The 16,809-nt window shown below is 29.2% G+C and overlaps 1 protein-coding gene across 3 annotated transcripts in view; it reads right to left on the bottom strand.

Annotated features, from left to right (window-relative positions):
- LOC129967043 (Na(+)/citrate cotransporter-like) overlaps positions 1 to 16,809 on the bottom strand; it is a 102,076-nt gene that overhangs the window by 61,794 nt on the left and 23,473 nt on the right. For 2 of the 3 annotated variants that reach the window (XM_056081680.1, XM_056081681.1), the window contains exon 1: positions 1,709 to 1,889. The exons of the other annotated variant lie outside the window; for it this stretch is intronic. In XM_056081680.1, the coding sequence (XP_055937655.1) occupies positions 1,709 to 1,828 (120 nt within the window). In that variant the 5' untranslated portion in view covers positions 1,829 to 1,889. Of the gene's footprint in view, positions 1 to 1,708; positions 1,890 to 16,809 lie in introns of those variants that run through there. 3 annotated transcript variants of the gene reach the window in all.

Raw genomic sequence — 16,809 nt, 5'->3', positions numbered from 1 at the left:
ACCTTTCGAATGATGAAGATTAATGACACTGCGTATTCTTCACATAAGCAACATTAATAAAGGCTTTCTTTTAAAATGTTATACTTTTCTTGAAATGTAATATTTTTATTCCCAGACTATGCTGCTTCTAATAAACCCCAGGAACAAGCTGGAGAAAATCTTACTGAAATAATTTTCAACATGGCTAGGTTAGGATTGTTTCATTTTTGTTTTAATTTTTTTTTTAAATTCCACTGACGGAAATAGAAAAATTCTTAACTTGAAACTCATCAGCGCATGAATTCAAAGAAAAGCGTGAAAGCAATTTCAGCAATTCTTCGAAACGATTATTTTTTAAAAATTTAAATATGCACAAAAAACAAATGAAAATATGAAATTCAATGTTTTAATTCAGAATGCGTTATGCATTTCCCGATATAACGAAAAACCATAAATTTGCTCTTTAGTACAAGATTAGCGTACAATTTATTTTATTTAAAAAAAAACATATGAAGCATCAAAGCAAGGAATTTAGAAAGTTAAGACGTCCATATTGATGTACTTAAAATTTTGAATTTACTTTCTCTTTTGCATTGGGAATAATTGTTTTACTGGCTTTATAGGAAAAGGAAGCGGGAAAATAGGGGGAGGGGGGAGTTCATGAAAATTATCTGAAGATATGAAAGTAGAATTGTATTTAATTGCTTTCTTTCACTTTAGACTTTATGCTGCATGCTTCCTAACCAACTGCGTTTCGAAAATTATATACATTAATTCAAATTTCTATATTTTAAACTTATTATGCTGAAATATATACAATTCCGCAATCATGATTCATTTGCAAAATAAAAGGTGCGTTATAATAAAATAATTTATTTGAACTAACTTTCGGAAGTATGTTACTATTAACACAAAATTTAAATTTTGTTTAATCATAAATGTTCAATTTATTGCACAATTGTAAACTTCTCGTGATAAAACTTGATGCCGGAAAACAAATGTTAAAAATAATGGAATAATTTCTCACTTATCAAACCCAGACCCAACTAATACTGATTTGATATCTTATATAACATCAGCAACCATACAAAAATTATAACTACTAAAATTCAAAAGAAATAAATAAATTATTTGATTAAATAATGCATACACTAACATTAAAAATGTTTTGAATATACATTTATGATCATTAATATTATGACTGACAAGTTCCAAAATAGCATTAATGTTTCTTATATTAATTAGCTACTTAAAAGCATATAATCGAATCAATAATTGTTGAATATAAGCCTTTTCGATCCTGTAAATCTGTTTATAAAATGATAATATTAAGATTTTCTCATAAAAATAAGTTCCCAAAACTTAATTATCAAAAACAAAAAAATCCCTGTTTAATAAAAATGAATATTCAAAAATGGAAAACATTCAAAACAAAACATAGATATTGACACAAATCAGAAAAAAACTTTCATATTTATTTTGAATCCTTTAATACCTTTATTCACTTTAAAAATTAATATTGCAATTTGAAACTTTTTAGAATATAGAATTATTATATAAAAGAAATAAAACTATTATAATCTCTAAGCGGTAATTTTTAAATAATGCTTTTACTCAAAATGTTATATTTTGGAACTAATCCTTTCGTTTGTTTTTAATCCCATAAATCTAAAGCACGCGAACGCAAACATACTTCCCATTCGTGCATGAACTAATTGAAATTCCTTACCTTAGAATCCTTTACAAGAATCAAGGGTAACAAAATAATAGGGATCAGAAATCCAAAAATATATTTAAAAATATTGATTCGACTCGAAGCAGGTCTTCTGGAACCATCCGCTTTCACCATTTTTTCGTAGATCCCGCTTCTTTAACACAACCCCCAATAAGATGGTATTCTATTCGCTCACGTCGAATCGCGACTGGTTTTCGAACACACTCCAGTGACAACCAAACAGAACCCAGGTGGCGCTGGGTTCTTGGAAGGCTTGAGGTCGAAACACAATACTTCCAGGTTTACTTCGTTACTCAAGAAATCGGGAAACGTGAATGAAAAGTTGCGAAAGGGAAAATACAAATCGCGTGTGTTAATATCAAATTCCGAAGTGACACAGGTGAAGAACATGTTAAATGACGTTACATTTTTGTCATTAAAAACAAATTTTCATGGGGAGAAAAATAGAATATGTGATTTAATATTATTAAATAAATTGTGGGAGAGATTAATATTTTTTATCGTTCTGATTTTTGGAATTAAAAGAACAACAGCTTTAATTATTAGAAGATGAAAGTATTACCTTTCAAACGGGAAATTTCATTTTACATTCAATAGTTTCCTGACCTATTAACTATTATATTGCTTACCTCTACAGATATCTTTCTCAATCTTACTAAAGGTCGTTTTTTCAGTATGTTTTAATAAGACAAAAGAATAGGAAATTACAATTCTAATGGCAATACTTTTTTTGTTAGTGCAAACGATTTCATAATGTATCCATCAACCATTAGAATAATCAGACAAAGTAAATATTAATTTTAAAAATTCGGTATATATAGTATTGCAGTCATTATATTGAAGTATTTAATTTTATTATTAAATTATTTGCAGACTATTGTCTTTTTAATATGATAATTTTTAAATCAGTTAAAAAATTGTTCTCAATGCTATTTTTTTCCCGGAAAATTTAATATTCGCACAAAAAATATTCATAAATTCTTGAATTTTCAAAAATATTTTCTGTTATGTGTTGAAATATTTGAAAAGAATATTATAATATATTAACGAAATGTAATTTTATTTTTTAATTCGTATAACACAAAATAGCTATTTCGCAGATTTAATATAAAAATACTTAACAAGTTACTAAAAAATATTTTTATGATTTTTATTGAATAAATAACCATATATTTCATTTACAAAGAATGTTGTGTTGTGACTTATGGACTTTACAAGCCGGCTGACAGTTATCTGTCAGCGATTTCAGCCGAGTGAGCTCTCTCTTTTCAGTAGCGCCTACTAGGACCAAGAATACGACTTAGCTACTTCATACGTCACATTCGCTTGTACAACCCTTTTTACAGGGAGGCACATTCACACATCTCACAGATAGAGCATGAAAGAAGAACAATCATACCCGAACCAGGACTCGAACCCGAGACGCCTAGATCACGGGGAAGACGCGCTACCCCTATGGCAGTACGCCGACTTTTACAAAGGATAACTACAGAAATAGTAAGATTTCAATATGAAATTGCAAGCATGTTTATTAAATGAATTATGAGTAATTTTAAAGGAAGGTTCAAATACAAAAAATAAGACTCAATCAATACAGCATTCATAGTTATAATCTATGGCTCCGTTCATTTATTGGAACGGAGCCATAGATTATAACTATTATAAGATCCAGGGAATATTGACATCCCATTTTAGAGTAATCAAGTGTTTGTATTAAAATCAAATATGCAAGGCATATCCATAATGAAGGTTCATATTTCAAATTAAATGATTTCCAAGCGTTTCGAAATGGAATTTCCTCCCGAAAAACGTTACAGTGTGGAAAATCCACCTGCAATAAAGCTGCAACTGTTTTCGGTTTAAAAAAAATGTATAATAAGTAGCTTACTAATTTTGGAAAGAAGGGAGTTATTCAGATCCGTTTTATTTCACTGTTTTCATATTTTTTATGCAATTGAAACAAGTAATAACATCAAACAACTTTTAAAGAAATTATTAATTCCAAAATTTTTTCTGACATTTCTAGCTCTGAAGTTTCTATCTTTTGAGCATTATAATTAAACTTCGAATACGAAAATTTTAACTATTTCTTTAAACTAATTGCTGCCAATTAATTACATTTTTAAAAAACTACCAAGACACAAAGCGTCTTGGTAATCTGTTGTAAATTTATCAAATGATTCTTATTTTTACTTTAAATTATGAATATTAAAATTTTAGAAATTTATTTTCTAGAATAAATTTTCATATTATGATTATATTTTCTTTAATTGAATATTCATTCAAAACAAGGTAGTAGTAGTTTATCGGATTCCAAACTGGAATGCCCCAGGAAACCCAGATTCTTTAAATATCTACCATTTATATGGACCTAAAAGCGTCCTAAGTTTGACGCTGAGGTCCACACCCCTGATGTGTTGTAATGCGGAAGTTTGAAGAGTGGGTGTCAGCTCAGGCGACATCTTTGTCATCTAATCATGATTCAAAATTACGAGATCTATCCCCTAATAGCCCTATGTTGCTTTTAAAAGGGACGTTAATATACTAAACTAATACTTTTTATAATGAAATATTTTTTAAAATCAGATTTTGCTTAATAGATAAACAATGAATGAAGTTCATGAATTTTTTAAGGTTATATGAATTTCCTTACAGATTTTATTCAAACCAATTTTCGGATGCCAAAATACATTCTGAAAACTCTAAAAGTAGAAGCCATATATTCTGCACATATGTTGTTTTTATTTGTTTATTTATTTTATTTATTATTTATTTATTTTGCTTTTGAAGATTAAAAAAAATTCGTTTTAGTAATGTATACGATAAGTGAGCTTTTATTGTTTCATCTAGAAAACAATTAAAACTTTAAGATTTCTTGAACTGAAAAACTATTTTAAAAATTCCTACCAACAAGCTGGACTGCGAAAATAGATTAGTTTTGTCAGAAGATAGAGAAAAAAAAATCACACTTCGTTTTCCATTCATTTCTCTGCTTTTGTGAGGAGGATGATGAAAGAGAATGCAATTGTTGAAATCTTTTAAAGAAGGATGACTGGTCTAAAAGGCAAGAACTTAGGGAAGAAAATCACTTTAAAATCCCTAACTTTTAAGTTATTTGCAGATGTCGAAAAATTTTCAATGCAAAAGTTATTCGAGAAATTTTACCAAACTTTCCAGACACACTTTAAGCTAACTGGTCCAACTAAGAACTCTGTCACTTTTTATATAAAAAACCCAATCAAAAGTAGATATTAACATGAGCAAACTGTAATTTTATTTTCCAGACCGAAAAAATATCTCTTCGGGTATATCTCGTATATATCATATATAAAATATCTCTGCAGGAAATTATGCATATCTTAAATATACATAATTTCGAATTCAGGTCACTTTATTTATTCAGACGTTTGCTGCTACATTGAGCAAGGTCATTTTAGCTACTTCAATATCACATCTGTTTAACTGATATTTGAGTTTAACATGGTTTTTATATTACTATTAGTATTATTAAGAAGTTATATATATATATATATATATATATATATAGAGAGAGAGAGAGAGAATGAGAAAGTGTATGAGAGAGTATATATGTATGAGAGAGTGTGTGTGTATATATATATATAGAATGAGGGAGAATGAGAGAGTATATATATATATATATATATATATAGAGAGAGAGAGAGAGAGAGAGAGAGAGCATGGTGTGTATGCAGAATTTTTTTAACTACTATTTTGAATAAAATAAAGCACAAAAAAAAATGAAATTGTTTTCAAAAATCATCATTGGCAGAAACCATAAAAATTATGGAAATTATTTACTTTACTTGATTTTTTTTATTTAATAGAGAAATATAGTAAATGAAATAATATGAAACGTCAGCAGGAAATTAGTTATCGGCAAAATATAACCGTCTCCCAAATTCAAAAGAAAAAAAAAATTATTGTTTTTTTATTTAAAATCTACAAACGATGTTTTTAACTGTGCAGTAGGCACTTCCTTTAACTTTTATGAATAACTCGGATAAAATTAGAAAGCGGCACGACCTGAATTTCAATAGACCAAAAAGGCATGCTTTTAAAATGACTTATCCTTATTCTCAACAATTACTGCAATTAATTAAGCAAAACATGCTAAAATGATATGCATATTTTTAAGAAGTACAATATTCCAATATTGCATATCGTAAAAAGGGAAAGATTTATTTGACGTGAAAAACATTTACTTACCGGTTGAATAGGTTTGCCTAAAGTAGCGATTAGCAATTATTTTATAATTTTTTTTTTTATCTTTTATACTCTAGAATTGAAAGAAATTGTTGAAAGCAAATTTTCTATCATTTTGCATTTATTTATAATTTTGAATTAACCCTTTAAAGGGCCATTTTTTTCTAGTCATATTATGTTAAAATATTTTTAGGCTTGAAATTAGAATAAGAAAAGGGATTCATTTAACTTATTAGATAAATTTAATTTGATTCATTAATTAACTTGGTTAATTAATAATTAAGTAACAAATCAAGACGCATCATTTTATGTAAGATAAAGAACCGAAGCATCTAAGTTTCTGCCTTTGTAATAAAAGTTGTCAGAACTTATGTCAACCTACATAATTTCATACAAAGATTGATAAATTTGGTGGGAAGCATACTTCCCACGGCCCTAGAAAGGATTAAGTAACTCAAAGATATCTGGATTAGCGTATATTATAAAATCATTTGATTAGTATTTACAAATATAAAAATATTCTTTGATGTAAGATAATTAAGAAGAAATAGTACCTGTCATTCTTATTTTCACTACTATTTGTGTATAATTTGCTAATTAGTTATTGATTATATAGGGTATATAGGTTTGCTAATTAGTTTTTGATTACATGCTGGCTCATGTATAATACACGTTATCTGATTCCGTGTCAAATTACGAGATCCATCCTAAGCTCTTATGCTGACTGGAAATACGACGTTAATATAACTAAACTACATTATTAAACAATTATTTATGTATTTTATTATTACATAAGCACTGAACATAACAATTTCTTACTGGTTAGTTCCAAAAATTCGATTTCCAGATTTTATTTAATTTTTAGGTTCTAAGTTCTCTGCGCACATTTATTTTCGATGCGCATTTTACAGGAGATTAAGGGTTGTGATGTCACACTGCATACTTATGACGACGCATAGTCAGATATTAGACGAAACGTGACATTACTTAAATTATTCTAGACTCTCTACAGACAAACGTCTTTTCATATCTTCTGCAAACGCGAGCGTTATTTAAATCAGAAAGCAAGCTTTTAACTGCATAAATAGATGAAGTATTGAATTTTAAGTGTTATATGTGTTATCGATATTACTGTATAAAATCAATATTCTAAAAGAAAAAAAAACACCCACATTTAAAAAATATGCTTATCTACATTCAAGAAATTAATGGCAAATGCAGTTGCAAGTTATGTTGTAGTGCAAAATTGCAAACCGTTTAATCAAAATCAATGTTTCATGAGATCTGTTATTTGTTTTGACAAGCTTTCCAACTTTTAGGTTAATTTAATTACTATAAATTATAACCACTTTAACTCACAAAATGCAACTTTATTTTAGCTAAAAAGCATAAAATGGAAATGGTTATGGGTCGTCCTAGCTTTTACACGTAATGCTTCAAAAATGGAACGTTAGCAGTTTCATAAAGTGTCATGCAAAATATAAAGATGTCAAACTACATTTTGACTTGATCATCCAAGTCGTCGTTCTATAATCTGACAGGGTCAATGTTACAAGGGTCAATGTTGGTGACACACGCCAGGCATTTTGGTCGTTTTAAAATGTGCTAGGATTATTAGAGTTTTAAAAATAGGATAATAGGTCAATGTAGAATATTTTCTCCAAACCGATATTTTTATTACTTTGTTTATGAAAAATATCCATCCGTATGAAAGAGAAGTGCACGCAAGGTCTAAAAATTTAATTCATAGTTTTTGTTTTTTTTCCCACCTTGTAGCAACCTTTTTGAATGCTTCGCGGCGATGATTAATATTTTGTACTTGAATAAGTCAGAAAATGTGGTTAATATCATTTAAATTATTTTATAATTAAATTACGTAAGAGATTCTGTTGCGAGGATTGGACCTTTTAAATGAGTTAAAAGTCGTTGAAATCCAGAAATCGATTTATTAATGTCTTGATATATTATTGAAATCGATTCATAATTATATTAAAATCATCGATGATAATTTTATTTATTTCAATCCACGACCATGATTTAAGTCTTGTACATAAATCCAAAACTGAAATATCAAATAATGAAAAAAGAAAATTGAATTTAAGCTGGAATCGAAATGGAAATTTTTCCTTAATTTTGTTTGATCTGCAGTTTTCTGTGGTTTTCAATGCTAGCTGATTTATACTAGACTATAAAAGTTACAATAATTAAATTCTGAGATACATAGAACTTATTTTAAAACCTCTGATAAATTGAAGGTATTGCAATTCCTTTCATATAGCTGAGTCAGGTTTACTGCAATGGTAGGTCTAATATCAACTAAAAGGATGAATGCAATTATAACTAAAAGGATGAATGCAATCACTAATAATAATAATATATGTAATGATATTTTAAACTCTGATTTCAATTCTAATTAATTTACAAAGTTTTATCTTAGTTTAACCCATAAAGTCATTATAAAATATTCTTTTATTTCCTGATCCGATTCCACTGTTTCTACTTAATTAATTCATGAGAATCTTTATAAAATTTCTGCATCGGCTAAACGCCGACACATTCTCACGCTCCGCACGAAGGGCTAGAAATTCTTTTTTAAAAGCTCCATGTGTTTCCCTTACTTGTGATTGACATGTGTCAGAAATCCCTATTAGAATCTTACTAATATATTAGCACTATGAAAAAATATTTTCCCTATCAATATCTCATGTTATATAAGACGAGCTATAATTTATTTCGTTCTCTTCCCGACTTCTGCTTTTGTGCCGCACAGAGAGTGGACGTGCCTTGTCCGCGTCTTCCTGTAAATAAATCATGCCTGCCTCCCGCGAGAGATTAAAACGAACTTAAAGATACAAAATCTTTTCACTGCTTGTCGCACCTGTAAAGATTATTGCAATTATTTCCTTTCCCCATTTTTTAAATTTTGTATCAGGCATTTATTATTATTGCTATTGCTAAGGGATTATTTATTTGTCTCAATCCTATTTTAGTCATTAATATTGATTTGAGTGTTTGTGAGCGTTATGAATAGAGAAGACCATAGCGAGGAAATAAAATTTCTAATGTTATTAAATATTTACATGTAAAGTGTACAACAAATTGTATACATATATTTTTTTTTTTAAGATCCCTGCATGGTATTTTCTACTACAACTTTCCAATCTGGATTATCTTATGAAAATCAGATCTGGGCGGCTGTGATCGTATCATGAAAAGAGCGTGTCTAGACGGGCGCAACTTCTAATTTAAATATAAAAGCCTAATATTTCCTTAAAAATAAGTCAAATTTATGCTCCATTTTACAGATATTTCGTGAGATCTAAGGGATTATCGTCACCTATCTGAACTACAATTATATGATGCGCACGGTAACCGGCATTTAATATCAGATCAAAACGAGAATATTCGTGTCATGAATAAATTTAAATAAGTCACACAAACACGCAATTTCAGTTATATTTAAGAAAAATATATCATTTTGGTGTTCACGAGTTTTTCAATTATAAAATGTAATACTAAAGTGCTTTAATAATGTTACATCACGAAAAATTGCGCATCATTATTGATTTTTGCATCATTGTTTTTGTTATAGAAACAATATTTTAAAACAATTAAAATCTACTAGTTCTTTTTCCTTGATTATTTTTGACTGCTCGTTGACCAACGACGGATTTAGAAATTTTGCCGCCGCCCAAGTGAAGTTTCCTCTTTTAATAAGATGATTCATTTAGTTTCAGATTTCTGCAAATTTTAACACATTAATGATTTATCATAGAACGATTTTTTTTATTTTATTAATTTTATGAAAAAATATTTGTCTTTATCTAATTATGATTCTAGGCTAGGCATCCCCATTTGCAAGCAACATTATTGAAACAAAGTTCCGACATTTAAAAATATTTTAATAAATAAGTGAACATACTGAAACATATAAGAATCTAATCAATTATATTTGATTAAACGTTAATGTTATCTTAATATTTTATCATTTCCACAATTTGTATTTGTTACAAGCTAAGTTATTTGATAGCAAGGAAATAATTTTTAAATCGACTTTCTTGCGGCCCTAAGTAACTGTCTAGTTGAAATTCCGTTACTGATGTTTTGTTTGTATTATTTCTGATTTTTTTTTCTTCTCTTTTCTCACGTAATTGTGTAATTTTGTTTTTTTCCAATAATTAACCGAAATCGCTTGTGCTCAGACATATATAACTTACTAATGTAACACACAAAAGTAACCCAGAACAGGAAAGTTGAACACGAACTTAACCTTCTTAAACATTTTATGTTAAAACATTAGAATAGAGGTATTAAGATTCTGGTTAAAACCAATCCCTCAGGAAATGTAATTTATCTTCTACTTAATGCCCGTGGTGTGTCCAACTGTTACAATAACACTAAAGGTTACAATTGCAGGGGGGATAGAGTGGTACTAAGCGTCACAGCGATTTTTTTTTCTTCTTTTTTTCAGCTAATATGGCCGAAACCGAAGTTACAATGCATAGATGAAAAGGATAGAAAAGTAACTGAAAACAGAGGGAGGCTGGTTGAATCCCTTTTCTTCTACAAAAAGGGGAGAAGAGACAGAGCACATAAATTATGCTAACCACAAAATCGCCTATAACTGTGTCGGTTGATTCTGCAAGGTACAGATGGAGAAGGTTCCCGAAAAGGGTGGAAATAGCGACCCCCCCTCCTTCTGGATGTAGCTTTCTATTAATGTCCGTACTTAGGATAACCGAATTATTTTGCTTGGGTATTAATTCTATTATTATCTTTTTTTTTTTTAATTTCGTTATCCATTTTATGTCTGAATCTCTGCCTGGAGATATTATGAGCTTCTTGGGATCCAAAATTCAAAACCATCAGTTACACACACACTAAAAAATCTCATTTCATTTATAACATACTGGGTAATTTTCCTAGACACATTGATGCATTCAGAAGACGAATATTAAAAATAAAGTATAATGATTAATCAACTGGCTTTGCTTTTACCTGCATTCCGATGCCACAAGCTCCTAAAGGTAAGTTTATAAGTAAGGGTTTAAAAAAAAGAGAGAGACAGAGAGAGAGAGTGAGAAAGAAAAACTCACATAATTCCACAAATTTTATTACATAAAATAATCTCTCATGCCATTGAAACACAGCAAAGCAATTTTCTCTCTCTCTCTCTTTTTTTTATTCTAAAGTAAACCCTTTAGTTCCTTAGTTCGAAACCATATAGATGTGCTTACTTTTCTCAGACTGTAGACAAACTAATAATCATATTACGACTGCTAACTTGATTCTTCTTTATGCTACTTTGCTATAAATAAAACTCATTGCGGTTATGTATGTATGTTCCACATCTTCTCCAGAACAATTGGATTGAATTCAACAAATTTTGAACACTTATTATTTAAGACAAGGGAAAGCTTACTATAAACATTTCAAACTTCAAAAATTCATTAAATATTCAGTTAATTACAAACTAACAGAAATCTCACTCCCCGCCTTTAACTTCAAGGGAAATTGTTTCAAAAGAAATATTTTTACACCATCTAAAAATTCAAAAGTTTCCCATTTCAAAGATATCAGTTTTATTTCTATATATTATTTCTTTCAATTGTTATTAATTTTTTTCGAAAAAAACATTTCACCACTATTTTTTGTACTACTCTGTTTTATATTAATATATATCTCCCCCCCCCCCAGGTTTTCATTATCTTCAAAGTAATTTTTTAATAACTAAAAGAAAACGTAAGTCAATCGCTCAAATGGAATTAAAAAATATAAAGTTTTTGGTAGTAAATCTTCAGGTTATAGAAGTTAATCGATATTTTGTCTAAAACCTCGAAGAAAATTATTACGAAATGAATGTATATCATCTTAAAATTAAAAATGTTAACAGTTTTATTTTTGTACCCTTTTCTCTTCTATTGCTGTTAATTCTTTACAAATTTAATTAATTACAGTTAATTTTGAAAAAAAAAATGTGTAGAAACTCTTTTGCTTCCCAACTTTAAGACTTTTGGCCACACTCCACTGCTAATTTTTAATTTCTTTTTTATTTCAATACATACGTCTTGATGAAAAATCTTGTATATAATAATATTTTTTTATGAAAGATAGTTTCTATGTTAAAAATATTATACATGAAAGAATTTTAATTCTCAACACCACCGGCTGTATCAAGTATTTTTTTTTATAATTTACTGTTGATTATATAGCGATGATAAAAAGCATATAAAAATGTATTTAACAGCAAAGCGCCGCAGTCGTATTTAAATGAGACAACTGAGAAAATGAAACTTATTGTTATAAAATTAATTAATTTTTTTAAATTTGAGTACGAATTGCGCGGATATAAAGTTGGCAACACTTGAAAGCATGTTCCCCCCCCCTCTTCTTTCATTTTAAAATATCGTAAAAATTGTTTTTGGGGGATAATAGGACCCAAAATTCTGAAAATAAAATTTTAATTTTTAATTGAAAATTTAATATGAATTATGAAAACTCTTTCTTATTTACTATTTTGTCGCTAGGAAATATCATCAGCGTGCAAAATTTTATGGCTCTAGATGAACTGCTCTGCCTTGTATAACATTTTTTGTGCAATTTGCAGATCGTTTATGCTGCTTATCACAACTTATAGATAACACACAACTTTTCAAATGTCAAAAATATTCATATTAAAGCATGATAAATACTTTAATTCTGTCATATTTAAGTCAATAAAAATAATCAATAAATTTTGTAATGTTTTCCATGTGATTAAGGATTTTTTTTCTTTCCCAATTTTCAATTTTTTTACATTTTTGAACTGCAATTTTTTTTATTTGCCATTTTGTAAGAAACAAGATTTGTAGAAAATAAATTCATTTAGACTGTAGAAAAGAATCGGTTTTAACATTTATTTTACTCCCAAACATATTGTATATTCATAAACATATTGTAAACAAATATAATTAAATTAGAATGTACAATCCCTGTTTTTGAACAAAAGCGGAAGCATACATGCTCTTATTTAGATTCAAAAAAACATAATTGCTTCACTACAAGCAACGATGAAACTGCATGTGTCACTAGCATCACATTGCAATGGATTCAAATTAATCACTCAAATGACAAACAAAAGTAACGAAATATGAGAGGAATTTCAACCTTCCGCTCACAGATTGTTCAACAAGTTTTTATTTCCCAGATTTGGTAACCGAACTATTAATAAAAATAATGTAATACATTATTCGGAAAAGAAAAGCGATTATTATGCATTCACTTCATTTTAAGTAAAAAAAAGTTTTGAAAAGTAGCTTTTTTTTTATAAAATATAAAATTTATTTCAATGTATCAAAATTTGGCTAAAATAATAATTTAATACCGAATAATAAAAGAAAACTATGCAACATTGTTACAATTTTTTTTTAATTTAGCGAAAGTGGCAACGCTGTTGTAATATTCCAAAAATAAAAAATAAAAAGATGTCGATTTAAAAAAAAATGGTTGTTAGCTTCTTGCTTTTATTAAGAATATCTACTTTTTGCGTAGAATCTGGGATTCAAATAAAGTGAGTGACATTAACAATCAGATAATAAAAAACAAATTTTATTTTGAGATAAATATCGTACGAGTTTTTTGTGACTGTTTAGTAAATGATTTTTTTGATTGTACGTTAAATAAAATAGATCAACACCTAATGGTGGCTTTTTGTCCGTGAATTAAGTAAAATAAAAGGATGCTCTTCATAAAAGTGTACAACACAGCTATAATGGAATACAAATTCACAATGGCACAGCAACACAATATGTAAATGGGAAATAGCAACATGTAATGTGTGCATTGCTGCAGACGGCGAGCTGCAAATATTTGTTATTGAAATTGCGTTGTATTTACATTGAATCTGTTATGCTGAGAATTACATAATATCATGTATATGCCTTAAATCTGTGATGCAAATTCTTTCAGTGAATCCTTTTTCATTTGTTTAATTCACAAACAAAGAACTACTTACTGCAATTACATTTGAAACACCTTATTGTATCTTGAAAATGATTAGATTTTGTGTGTGCAACCTACCTGTAAAATTTGCCTGAAGACTTTTGAATCATCTTGCAAATTGATAATAAGTTTAATCGAGATTTAGCAATATGTAAATAAAAGCGAGTAAAAAACTATGCCATTATTCTGAAATAATTCATTTTAATGTTCTTCATTTCCTTTGCAATGCAGCAAAATGACGTAAAATCATTTGAAAAATCTTAACTAAGCACGCCATCTTACACCTGACTACACATTATCTAATGTTTTACTATGAATTGCGACCTTTCTCTTCTGACTAACTGTATAATAGATTCCTGATTTATATTGCACTTGAAGCATGTCATATCTTTTACATCGATTAGAAATTTCCAAAAGGATACTGCAAATTTAAAATTTTAGAATTTTAAGTTCAAAGTTTTTTTTGGTTTAGCAATATTTTTGTTGTAAGCGATTCGAAATTATATGGATTAATTCAGTTTTATTAACGCTATGTTTTAAAACATACGTCTTCATTTTGAATAGTTTTCAAATGAGACACGACAAATACGTTTGATTCCTACTTTCACTCTTTAGCCAGGTAGAATCGTCGAAAAATGATAATCTCGGGATACTGAAACTAACTGTACTTTGATATTGTTAAGAACCTGTGGTGCTGCTTCCCAGCATAGTTCGTTCCATAGGAGGTCCCAGAGCTTGGCGACAAACTTGGCGAAATAGGTTATACCTGCAACATCGAAAATTTTCCCGATCCGTCCAGTAGGAACCGAGTTACGCCTCGAATGTTCCCGATTGGTTGAGAGGCTCCTAGCCCCGACTCCTGAGACCTATAAAAGGAGCAGCCTGCAGCTGCCGAGTCGTGGTGAATTGAGTAGTCGTGGACCAGTGGAGTCGAAGAATAGTCGGAATCGACGGTAAAGAACCGGCCTTCCAAAGATAAGCGGAGCAGCGACGGAGTGAAGGTAGTGCTGAACTAATCGGTGCGCTACTGTCTGCAGTAGAGACTGTTGTATGCTGCTGTGTATGCTGTTGTATGCAGCACGTCTCGGCTGAAGATAATCGTCTTTTGTGCTGTATATAGTTGTCGTCTTTGTGCTGTCCTGTGTGTGATCGTGTAAATAAACGTCGTTGTTTTATTTTCTACTGCCGCCTGCTGATTGAGTGTTCTCCACACCATATAACTCCCACTATCCAAACGAACCCCGGAAAATTTCGTAACAATATAAATAGAAAACTGCTGAGTGAAACCGGAAAGGCAAACATGGTGAAATCTTCGCGTCTTATGTATAATGAAAGTTGGAAATGCATTTGAGAGGATTTCTCGAAAGTCATTAGTTGATCTTGGGAAATCTGAAAATCATCAAGTAATTCTCTGGGAAAAAACTAGTACCTGCAAAAATCTCTAAACTACATCTGCAAAAATCCATCCAACTCGCTGTGTTTTTCAATGAATGTTTACACAAATAAATAGATCAATCTAAAAATAATCTTTTCAAATTGGCTCATTTAATCCTTCTTTGCATGATGATGGAGATTTCCATCATAACATTTAATGAACAAAAAATTGTACTCAAAACAGGTGTACTGTAAATCGGTTGTTGTTGGCAACTATTTTCACGACTATTGCGTAATAAGGAACGTAGCTGTAAAAAAAAAGAAAAAAAAAAGAAAGAAAGAAAATCAAATAACACAATCATTATAGCGGGTTTGAAATTGTCATTCCTATGTTTGTTGTGGTTGGAAGAAACGTGCGATTTCTTGAATATTTTTTTATAATGAATCTGAGATTCTTTTCCTAATTAAAGCAATAATGAGTGGAGAAACTTAGAAGAGGAAGATACTGAAGATTTTGTACTGAGCTTAACATGTAAATTTGCATGATGGGTATTTCCATCATATTGTTTTTTTAATTATTTTATATTATATATTTATTATAGGATTTTTTAAACATTTTTCCTTTAATCTAGAGCATGAATTATATATCACCCTGATTTATTTCACAAAAAAATCATGCAAAGAAGGGTTAATTGAATTATTACTCTTATTTATAAAAATATAAATCAACACTGTTTGATTTAAAAAGAATAAAATTTCTGCAAAGCATGTGCTTTTTTTTAATTTTCTAAAATTTCATGCCTCAGGGAGTTAATATAGAGTTAATTTAATTATATAATAATATGAACCTTTAGAGGGGTAATGATGTCATGAACGCGAAATCGATTTTTTAACTGGGTGCTCCTAATAATGAGAACCTATTCCGCCGAAGATCTTCCTTTCGTTTTATGGGATTGACACATATCTATGGATAATCAACATCCTATTTTTAATAATGTCTTAGGTGTCACCATTTGGTCACTGTTCTAAATTACGGGTGTAATATCTCGCATCAAAGGGATACTAATTTAATTAAATGTAGCTAATAAGGTTCTAGAACGCAAACAAACTTGAGATCTCTATTTAACTCTTTGACAAACGAACTTACTTTTTTAATTACATGACACTTTCTATTTTGGACATTTATTATTTATACTAAGATTTTTTTTAACATTTTCCCTTTAATTTAGAACATGAATTATATCACCCTGATTTATTTCAGAAAAAAAGAGAGGAAAAATCATGCAAAAAAGGGTTAAATTATAAGATCAAACTTTTTGACTGTAACATTACTTTCTCTCTACATATTTAGCGTACAAGGAAAAAAAATATACTTAATTTAAAATGTAATACATTACTAAAAAACACGAAAAATATGGAAATTTGCAAAGCTATAATTAAGGTGGTTCATAACGTATTTTCATTCATATTTAATAAATATCTTGCGGACAATGACTTTGTCATTATTCACACGATGA

Source organism: Argiope bruennichi, chromosome 4 (assembly GCF_947563725.1).
Source record: "Argiope bruennichi chromosome 4, qqArgBrue1.1, whole genome shotgun sequence".
NCBI lineage: Eukaryota > Metazoa > Arthropoda > Arachnida > Araneae > Araneidae > Argiope > Argiope bruennichi.
This window is presented reverse-complemented; position numbering and strand designations above follow the sequence as displayed.